We start from the raw sequence: 12,003 nt of genomic DNA on the forward strand, positions 1-12,003 counted from the left end.
ACAAACGTGCGGAATACGATTGTAATTGTCTTTGAGGATTCTGAATAAACATGAACATATATGCACAAATTGAACAAAGAACAAGAGATATAAAACAAATTCCTTTATTAATCAGTCATCTCAATTACAATACAATGATAAATCCGCATTGAAAACATCTCAATGATTACGGATTACAATCAAAGAGACGACCATAATAATGAATTACATGGGCGGACACGGTGTATAGATCTCTACACCGATCCTATGAATAGCTTTCTGACTAGTCTAAAACCATTAACCCTAAACAATAACCTAAGTCGTCTATATATAGACTGCGAAATGGGCTGGACTTCAAGCACTTTCGTGGGCTTTGGATCTCTTCACACGAACTGCTACTTCGTGCTGACGTCATCATGAAGTGATGATGACGTCATCGCGACCTTGAAGACATCTTTTCTTCTTCATAATCAGCCCATAGAATTGCATTGCGACGGACAATAAAAGCCTCTCAGAAATTGCTTCTACAATGGCCATCAGATCATCACTGTCATTTTCCACAATCTGGAGAGATGTTATTAGTAACTCCAGATTCCATAAGATCAGACATCACCTTCTTCATTGAGAATACATTCTCTAAAGATAATAAGGCTGCACACGGTGGACCAGAATGACTGGCCACAGTAGCATGGTCTGATGCATGGTTTGCAGCATCCTTTTCAGCCTCAATTCTTTGAGCTTCGTTTTCTTCAGTAAATCTAAAAGCACCATACAAGGTTGAAAGTGTATGTGTGTGAAGAGTTTTTCCTTGTCTTAAAACCAAAATCATATGAGACCATTTGGTGGGAAGAATATCACAAAACTTTTCCAGAAGTATATCCTTGTCTTTATTGACACCAAGAGCCCTTAACAGGTTTACAATTGACATAAATCTGGTATATGTACCAGTTAAAGATTCATTGGGCAAAGTAAAAAATGACTCATACTTCTTATTTAAAGAAACCTTTCTGGTGCTAACAGTGTCATCACCTCCTTCATACTGGTTAACTAATTCATCCCATAATACTTTCGCATTAGGGTAGAGAATTAATGTGGGAATAAGAGTTTCTAGAACAGCCCCGGGCATCATGTTTCTGAGAAGTGTATCGTGAGATACAAGTGTCCTCTTCTCTTCAGACCATTGTTCTTCTCTTTTCTCCCTCCCAGTCCTTGAACCACTTGGATCAAGGATTGGATTAATAGGATTTCTGGGAATATAAGGTCCTTCATTTAAAGTTTTTAACATTTTCCTATCAATACCAGTAACATGAAGTAAAACTCTTGCTTTCCACGTACTAAATTCCTCATCAATCCCACTGAATTTGGGACAGGGAGTATTAGAATAATGCACATACACATGTGGAGAAACAAGAGTAGGAGGAGGTGGTGGATTATTGTTAACATCACGAGGTGAAACAAGAGGGTCAACATTAGCATTAGTTTCATTAGAGTCAGATCCAACACCTTGTGTATTTTCCGGGATTGCCATCAGTTAATAGCAGATCTACCAATTATTTTAGCAACCTGCTCTGATACCAATTGTGAAGTCCTTCACCGATGGTTTAACCCACGAGTGTAAAATACAACAAGTCAAGTATGCACTAGATGAGGACTAGTATTTATGTAAATATAAATGCAAGAATATAAATAAGTAAATACAAGACTTAAGCAATAAATAAGCAAGTTAAATAAAGGTGGAATACGAAAGTAATTTTCAATGTGTATTTTATTTATTGATGTATAAACAAAATACAAGGTTGTTGCGGAACCTAGATAATACCAAAGTAAGTATCTAAACAACCTTATGAATTACATGTGATCTATACTTGCTAAATAATCTCCTTGATCGAAATACTTAAAGTTGTGAAGTATAACTGTTTAGATCGAGAGTATTTAGGCAAGTTCACCAAATTGCAAAAGTAGTTTGAAAGAGGGGAATGACTTGGTATTTATAGGCAAAATAATCTCTACAGTGATTATTTTGCTGTACAAATGTAGTTGGGAGCATTTAAGGAACTTAGGTATTTTCTTAAATGCAATACTAAAAGTACAAGGATAAAGTCACATTGATAGTGACTTGTCACCTTTTAGCCAACCACCTTTACACGCGTGTATAACCTTTACAAGGGACAAAAAAGATATCTGGGTAAAAATGTGTAAAGGCATAAAGTCAATTCCTTGTAATCAGTGTTCAGACTTGTAAGGTCTAGAACACTGACAAGGACTCCAGTTGTTGATCTGGTAAGTCTGCCAGTGGGCTCCGCCACATGTCAGTCTTCTTCTTCAGCTTCAGACTTTGTCTTCAGTGAGAATGTTCTTCAGTAGAGTAGATCTGGAATGGAGTGAAGTTCAGTAAGCAAAGCTAGAAGACTCCAGATTTCCTATACAAGTAAACGCTTACTGGACTTCCATAATTTCTGGACAAATCTTCAGGATTGCTCCAGTCTTCAAGTCTGGAGCTAGTCCAGTAAAACTGGACCTAACAGGATAGATAACAGATTAAATCTAACAAACTTAAAGTAAAACCCAAGGCATTTGATGATCTATAAAAATGCCTAGAAAAATTAGTTAAGTTTAATCAAACAAGTCATTCAAGTTCATACTTGTATAGATACAAGAACTTGAAAAGACATGGCATATTTCAGGACAAATAGGGGGAATGTGTTAGGTCCAGTTTGGAATAAAACTAACCAGTCTCCAGTTGCATCTGGAGATCAGAAGATTTGTCCAGAAATATATTAAAGTCCATTTGCAATGTATAGTTAACGCAACTGAAGACTTCCTCCAGTTGAAATCTGATCAAACCTAGACTTTCCAATTGAAGTCGAAGACAACAAGTGGAAAATGGAGAATGACAAAGGCAGTGAAGCCCAGTTAACATTCTATTCAGATAGAAACTGGAGAGCATTAGTTTAAAGCAGTTACAATGCTTTACACTGATTACGAGAAAGACCTTTTTGCTTTATGCAGCTTTTTACGGACAATATCATTTGTCTATAATTAAAGTGCAAAAGTGCATAAAGCAGGTTGGATAAAGTAACATTACGACTTACCTTATCAAGCATTTCAAAGGAATTCAACTTGTTTCCTTAAATGCTGTCAACCATATTTATATGACAAAGTTGGAATCTCAATGCCAACTTTGTCTATATATAGAGGTCCTTGCACAACAAGAATATAACTTTGCATATTCAGACTTTGCAGTATTCTTGGTAAACTTGTGCAATATTCTCTCAATCGTAAAAGGGAACATTTCACAACTTTAAGTGTTTCGATTGACAAGAGAATTTCCAACTATAGATCAATTGTATTTCATAGGTTGTAGGATATTTACATTTGTGTATTATCTTGGTTCCGCAACAACCTTGTATTTTATTTAAAGATAATAAATAAAATACACTTGAAAAATACATATTGTCTCACCAATTTACTTTACAAGTTATTTACTTTTTGTATTGTTATTTACTTGTTGTCACCATATAAGTAATCATACCAAGAACTTGGTATACACTCACTATAACTGGTCTGTCGTCTCCAGTTCAGTGTTTATATTGCAAATAAATCTCACCATTGACATTGAGGTGTCTTCAGGTAATATCATCTCTTGAGTTAGGACTTATAAGCAGATAACATGTTCTAAAACACAAAAATTACACTAAAAGAAAAATGAGAATTGTAAAGAAAATATAAATTTATCTCATTTCTCGCATTTATTCATAGCAAGTTATAGATATTTCAATAAGTAATATATCTATTAACAATCCAATAGTAAAAGAGATATAATCATTAATCATATCAATATTCGCAACATGCAATGCAATCTTCATAACTAAACCTTGTCATTCCTTTTATGAGTATATATATATACATATAAAATTTGTGCATCAATTTCCGTGCAAGCACTCTTTTTGGTAAAAAAAAGTCTCTACCGTTTAATACTTTTACAACAATGGTCCTCGTTCTAATGGCCATTAAGTTTTTATTGTGTGTTAAACGAAAATTACAAAAAATGGCTACAGATTAGGTCATTATTTCTAATAGGGAATTAGGTCCTTTTCTCTATCGAGTATTAACAATTCGTAGATGTTTTTGGAGTGTCTAGCGAGAGCTACATAAACTGATGTAAATTAGGTTCATTTTTCTAATGGGCATTTGAGTAAATAGTATATGTGTGAAATTGATATTGTTTATCGGTCGCCCAATTTAACAAAAGGAATTGCGTTGGTTTTTTTTTTTTTTTACGTTTTTAATTTTGCCTTATAATCTAAACTAAAATTGTCGCTTTTTAACAAACTTGTCGTTTTTTACAATCTATCATACAAAATTAATATGGTATCCTCGTTATTTATTTATTTTTTTTCTATATTGATTCGTATGGTACTTTTCTTTTATTTTTGTATTTCACATATATTAGTATATAATGTTAGTGCGTTTCGTTCTTTTTTTTTCTCTGTTTCATTAAAGTTTCTTTTTTTTTTTTAAATTTCAATTTGTTTAAAAAATTTCAATTAATCATATATAGTTGGTACATAATTAACATTCATTTTCTTTTATTTCTTCAACTATTTATACAACTGATCATGTAAATTATTGTTATATCTAATGTTTGTACATAACAATTCATTTTCAAGCAAACGTTTAAATAAGAAACAAATAATGATAACTCCTAGTTGTATAAGGTTTTTGAAGATAATGTTATGGCTCCCGGGGCATCACCCGGGTAACAAACCTAGTTTTTATATATTATTAGTAGTTAAAGAGTCAAACAAATAAGGGATAAGGTTTCAAAATGTATAATTTATTAGAACCATAATCCAATAAATACTTTTAGTACAAATACTAGTCATTGTACCCCCGCATTGTGGCACAACATGTTTTTAATTTAAGCAGCAAAGTTTTCGATACTGACAATATATAATGTACTAGTGTACTACAAATACATTTTTATGTCAAATATTCGAACCATATTTAAAACACAAAGAAAACATATAACAATAATAAAAATAATGTATAAAATCAATAAGAATAAGAAAATATGAAAAACATATAACAAAATAGTAGCTATTAATGCAAAAAAATGACACTTCGACGAGGGTGATTTAATATAGTAATTTGAATTAAATTTTACATTAACGTAAACGTGTAAAAATTGTTTAATGAAAACATGAGAACCCAATAGTTTGATGTCAAAAAACTGAAAACGAAAGCTTAGATTGGGGGCAAAGTTAAAAGATATAAACTTTAAAGGGTAGGAATAAAAAAACAAAAAGTTAAATGTATATCATGTATAAAAGGTTATAGTACTATCATGGGATAAAAGTTAAAATATATAAACTTTTAAGAGTGAAAATAAAAATTTGGAAAAATGAAAGTAATTATACTTCATGCATGAAGACTTGTACATACCATATTGCTTTATTATATATATAATATATATAGAAAACAAAGCACAACTCAAAGAATCAGCCTTACATGAACAATTACTTTTTTGACCAGGTTGTGTGGAAGACCTTAAGCACAGAAAATTAAGTCCTTAATGGAATGCTGTGGAAGACCTTAAGCACATAAAATTGAGTCCTTGATGGAATGCTAGTCCATTATGGACACGATTGACTGATATTATTTACAGTCATGGTTCTAAAGGAAACCACCACCTTTTATGATGTATATATCCTCTAAATTACTTTGAAAATTATTTAAAATATAAATATTATGTGCAAGGACCCTAACTTTATTTATTAGCTCAAGTGGGTGTATTACCATGTGCAAAAATTGACATGCAACATATTCTGTACGTATAGTATGTTAGAAAACGTGTGATGACTTCTTCAAAACCAAGATGATGATGCTACTATAAATATGAGGTGATTATAACTTGATTAGTAACTCATTCTACCTACATTTCGATTCATAAATTTCTTTTCATAATATTTTCTTTCAAATAACATTCACTTTCAATAACATTTTCTTTCAAAATGGTACTTACACCTACAACTCCCAAACTCGACCTGCCTTTCCAAACAAGAATTTCACTAGCTGTTATAGGCATGTATATCGACTTAACACAGAAAAAAGATGGAACAGTTCGTCGATGGCTCGCTAATTTATTTCCGCCCAGAGACCCCACACCCGTAGACGATACTATCAACTCCTATGACGTCATCGTGAATAAAACTTCCAACATTTGGTTCCGTGTATATATTCCTAAAGGACACAAAGTTGAAGATCTGCCGCTTTTTGCATATTTTCACGGAGGCGGATATTCCCTCCTATCCGCTGATGTGAAGATGTATGATGATTTATGTACGGATTTGGCAGTAAAATTTCCTTGTGTTGTTGTTTCCGCTGATTATCGTCTTGCCCCTGAGAAAAAATATCCTACACAATATCAAGATGGAATTGAAGTGCTGAAATTTCTTGACAATCCAGAGAACCTCGCAAAATGTGGTCTTGAAAATGCCAATATTTCTCGTTGTTTTATTGCTGGAGATAGTTCGGGTGGAAACCTAGCTCATTCTGTTAATCTAAGCGCTTGCCTAACCAAGTTCGAACAACTCAAGGTATATATATATATATAACATCAACTTTAAAATTTTTATTTTTGCCAGTAATATTATATGTATTTCAGTAGAATTATAAAAACTACTGAAATATGTTAGTTGGTGAGTCTTTGATAAGGTCTTTCATCTTGTGCTTAGTTCTATCAAAACCATTCTTGTAATTTAAACATTAAAATATGATAGTTGTCGTTAAAAAAAGAAAGAATTATAGGGTAAAAAATGGTGTTAAGAGCTAAGACCTTGTACATAAAAACTAGTGACTCTTTTTCCAACCTTAAAGTCTATCATTATATATGATCATAACATAAACACCTATTCATTATATAAAATAACAATTAACAAATGTGTTTATAATTTGAAGGTGGTCGGTTTGGTGACGATTCAACCATTTTTTGGAGGAGAGGAGCGAACAAAGTCTGAAATTGAACTTGATTTTAAAGTACCTTTCTTGAACACCCAAAGAACGGATATGTTCTGGAAAGCGTTGATGCCAGAAGGTGAAGAATATAACCGCGATCATCCAAGCATCAACGTTAGTGGCCCTAGGGCAGTAGACATAACAAAATTGGATTATCCAGAAACCATGTTAGTTGTAGGAGGGTTTGATGTTCTAAAAGATTGGCAGATAAAGTACTACGAGTGGCTGCAAGAGTCTGGAAAAAAAGTACACTTAGCGAACTATCCAAACATGTTTCATGATTTTTGTAGTTTTCCGGAACTGCCAGAATATGATCAACTTATCACTGAAATGAGGGAATTTGTGTACAAGCTCTTTAATAAGGTATGCTCTCAGCTATATTGAATATTACAACTTCTTATCCATATTGAATATTAAAAATAATGTACTCATACATTTCAACATAAGGTACATATCTATCTATCATCTAATTATAGAAGTGACTAGATAGTATGAATAATCCACTTCTTATGCAACACAACAATTATCCACCATAATTTAAACGAACTTGCTATATTTCAATATATATATATATCCACACACACACATAAACATATACATATACATACACATATAGGAAACGGTTCACATGAAAACCATTTGAATTGGAAGAACTAATGAGAACTTTTATATTATAACTTATGTTCATACGCGAATGGTATGTGTGAATATATTCATTATCAAGTGATACTTAAAATTACTTATGTTCATATCTCAATAGTTCTCACATAAACCTAATCTTAGCTATATATATATATATATATATATCATAAATCTATTATATCATGATGTAATTTGTATATATATATACATAAAAGACACGTATATGTATATACATAACATGTATATAATAGAAAGTTGCTAACATTTGATTTTAAATTGTGTCGATTGTGTTTCACAGAGTAAGAAAGAATGACAACTGATGCTTAAGTGAGGCTGGGTAAATCGATGACAAGTTGGATTAGGACTCGAAGACGTGTCCTTAGCCTAGCTTCATTTCTATCTACAATTTAGAGAAAGTGTACTAAACTTTATTCGGTTTGCTATTGTGTGTATTTAAATATTAAAACTTCAGTTATGTACATTAAAGAGTTTAGGGTCTCTTAATGTAATTAACTATACACGAATGCTTATGTTGTTTAATGAATAACTCAGGTGTTCATGGTATTTCACAACATAAACCTTCATTATAGCTCATTACATTATAAAACCCTAAACCCTTCATTAAAGTGTAATTCTTTCATTATTGGTGTATCTAACTTGCAACATATTTTCTGTGTAATTTTACTCTAAAATTTGTTTTGCTACTTTATGTATTCAACTGTGATCTTTTTGCTATTTTATGTATCCAACAATTTGTTTGCTTTTGCTGTTATGTATATCCACTTTTACTTGTTTTTCTATTGTATGTATTCTTTTTAAACCTAAGTGATTAAGTACATTCAAAATAAAAAAAATATTAAAATTCGGTACATATACTATCTAGAGGTTCTTAAAGTTGGACAAACATAATCGTAAAAAAGTTGGGGTTAATTACATTTTTATGCACAAATCCCTAAAACTTATTATCTTGAAAAAATTTGTGTTAGAACTGTGGGAACATCTCAACATAAATATACAAACCATTTATATATTATCTATTTTGGTCACACATTTAGAGTAATTGTAACATCCGACATTTAAAAATATTGATTGTCAAGAAAAACCTTTAAATAAATAACATAAAATGAGGAAATTTCCCAATAAAAACCTAACCATTTCTTAATGGAATGGCCATCATATGTTTGGTGTTACTTTTTAGCATCAAATCAATAATTCGAGAATATCCATAATCATAATATCGATGACGGCGATAGAAGAAATAATAAATATCATCTAAATAAATGAGGTTAAAACTAATAAATGTCATCATCTATAGCAACATCTCTCCAGCCTCACTCTATGCAAATTTCAATGTCCAACTTAAGGAAACACAACATTTTAAACAAACAAGTGTTAGTTTTAAAAGCCGAGTACGATAACCACGAGTAATAAAAGATTTGCTAGTTAAAAGATCTTTTCAAACATTCATACGTTTGTCAACCAATCAACAACATCAACATCATCGAGCAATACGAGTTTCATATTCCTACATGTGCCTAGCAACCTCAACATCACATATCAACGTAAAATAATAAACATCTACATATCAACATCAGGTTATGTCTCTACAATAGCTAAGTAACTTATGTCACTTGTCATAGGGAAACATGGGGTTGTGTGAAAACGGCCACAAGACCTATAGGGTACCTCACACCATACATGATGGGATAAGCCTTCCGGTGGTCCATCGGCGTCGTTAGGATAGACACAACCAATCTACGACTAAGCTGTTTCTCAAACTGCAGTGGCCAGTCCAAACCAAACCGCCAAACTCTAACGAGACTTAGTCGTGAGGGAAATATCTAGACTATTCCCAAACGACAACCAATATCAACACACTAGCCAAGGCTAGCATGGGTTAAGCTTAACACTTCCAACGTCAATTATACTCGAGTGTCAACATCTACATTATTTCAACATTAGGGCCCTTAACATGCACCTTGACATGACAACCCTACTAGAGTCTAGTGTACTACATATAGAGGTCATTCAACAATTAAACATCACATATTTTAACAATTATAATCAACAATATAGGCATACATAAATATGTCCTAATTAACCCCTCTCGTCGTCCCCATATCCCAACATACGTACGGGATATAGTTACCAAGTTTTAATAAGAAAATACAACATTTTGTTGTGTCCTTCATATGACAAAAGTAGTTATCTTACATCAAACAGGATAATTATGTAACTCAACTCGTTACTTCTTTAATTTCCGAGAACCTTCAAATACTATTGAATATGAACGGGTATATATAAGGTTAATGACAAATCTTATGACCTCAATCCCTTATAATCTTGTTGTTTCTACAGCTGATTCTTCTTTAGGATATTCTTTATTTGTTTCTTTTAATGATATTATTAATCTTATGCAGTATATATATATATCTATAACTCTTATAAAAAAAAAAAGTAGTTAATCAAGCTTTATATATATATCGAACTAGGGCAACCGAATATATAGATACAAACAAAGTGAGATAAAATCTCCCAAGATGAGCCTAGTCTAATAATTAAGTTCCTGGACCGTTAACTTGAGGCCATTTTATTTTAATTCCGTAGTTGATGCACCACGCCCACAAAACCAAGTCCCTCCTTAACGTGTTCACTATCTTTGCCTTAAACTCATGCACTCAGATCTAGCTTTTTGCTGTTATGTATTGAGCCTTAATTAATTAAATTAATTAGCAACATCACCAACTTTCTATGTTTTCGTTGCTTCTAGGGAGCTAAAAACACAATGACAAACACTGTCATCTTATAACTAATCAGGCACCATGCATTTAATTGTGTCATCGACTCCCTCATTGGTACTTATCTTATTAGTTCATTTAATACATAATTATAAAAGTATACACCTACATGATTAACACTTTATTATTCTAGCCCATAATTAAAACATGGTAATTTCATTAACTTATATTGTAGTTGATAATCTTTATATATATTGAAAGAAAACTGACCTAATAAGTTATTAACCAATCATAAAACTCAATTTCTATCGAATCAAAGTTTGATGATGTCATAATTCAATTTATATCATAAAATAACAATTTAAAAAATAGATTATCGAATGATCGCATTATCTAAAAAGTAATATAAGGATAAGTCGATTACCTAGCTACAAGGATTACAACCTACGATTAATAAATTACATTCAAATTGATAAAGAAGATAATATAATACCTACAAGGATAACTACGTACAATTAGTAAATTAACAATCTATATCTAATTTGGTAAAAGAAGATAATTAAATAATTAAATAAATAAAAAATATGTCACCATTTAGATTAACTATAAATTAAAAATCATAATAATCATTATCCAAATATATTATTATATTGGTATTAATATTAATTTGTAGAAAAAGTTTCATTAATTTACACATTTTTTGTTTTCATCAATAATTTAAACTTTTTAACCCTAAATACTTAATTTATATTTATTTTTAGTCATCAATTTAAGAAGGTTTTTCTTAAATTTTTTAAAAACGTTACAAAAAGTATTTATATATAATTTTTTAAAGTTACAATTGTTACTCAAATCAAAAGTCCTAATTGTTATCAAACAATATGAAAACAATCCTAATTGTTATCTAATTTTCATAGGACAGTGATTGAAAATAAACATATTCATGTTATGGGCCGTATCATAATCGAACACACGCATTTTTCTCAAAATAAGAATACCATCTAACTTAAATTTTGTGCTAAAAAATAGTTTTTTTTAAACTGGCCCATTTTAAAAGTTCATATAATAATATATAAAAAATGTAACAAGTGGCATTAAATTCATAGTCAACTTCATCTAGCGATAATAAACTATGATATTATCATTAATTAAACTTAGTTTTTCGATATTGCATCTCCATATAAAGATGAACCACACCTTTATGAACCATAAATTCCAAAGTAACACATAATATTTATATATTAAATATTTGATATATATATATATATTATAATAAAATATATAACTTACCAATCATCAATAGATGGATTGGTATATGGTGAAACCCGAGACTGTGAGGTCTTGGGTTCAAATCCTGGTGTGAGCAAAATGCTCCCAGGAATAAAGACAGGGGTTTTCCAGTATGAGTTTCCTTTAAAATTGAAGTTGAGTACATAAAGAGCCATACCGCTGAGCCCAATTTACCGTTCAAATATATATATATATATATATATATATATATATATAACTTTACAAAAACCGCTTAACTGTTTAGTGCTCGCTAAACACTTGAGATACACAACATAGTTAGTTATCCAACGACAATATTTGTTGTTTTGTTTGTATGATGATCATATAAGCAGAACTT

At 31.1% G+C, this 12,003-nt stretch overlaps 1 protein-coding gene across 1 annotated transcript; it reads left to right on the forward strand.

Annotated features, from left to right (window-relative positions):
* The first annotated feature begins 5,993 nt into the window (after window positions 1-5,993).
* LOC122610427 (probable carboxylesterase 18) lies at window positions 5,994-7,380 on the forward strand. Its single transcript, XM_043783418.1, has 2 exons — window positions 5,994-6,578; window positions 6,940-7,380. Exons 1-2 carry the CDS (start codon window positions 5,994-5,996, stop codon window positions 7,378-7,380), a joined length of 1,026 nt encoding a protein of 341 aa, XP_043639353.1.
* The last annotated feature ends 4,623 nt before the right edge of the window (window positions 7,381-12,003 follow it).

Source organism: Erigeron canadensis, chromosome 8, assembly GCF_010389155.1.
Source record: "Erigeron canadensis isolate Cc75 chromosome 8, C_canadensis_v1, whole genome shotgun sequence".
Classification (NCBI taxonomy): Eukaryota; Viridiplantae; Streptophyta; class Magnoliopsida; order Asterales; family Asteraceae; genus Erigeron; species Erigeron canadensis.

Bases quoted from the DNA above. Each gene is read 5' to 3' on its own strand.
- LOC122610427 (XM_043783418.1), top strand. From the start codon at position 5,994: ATGGTACTTACACCTACAACTCCCAAACTCGACCTGCCTTTCCAAACA. The intron at 6,579-6,939 runs GTATATATATAT...TATAATTTGAAG, and splicing joins CCAAGTTCGAACAACTCAAG to GTGGTCGGTTTGGTGACGAT.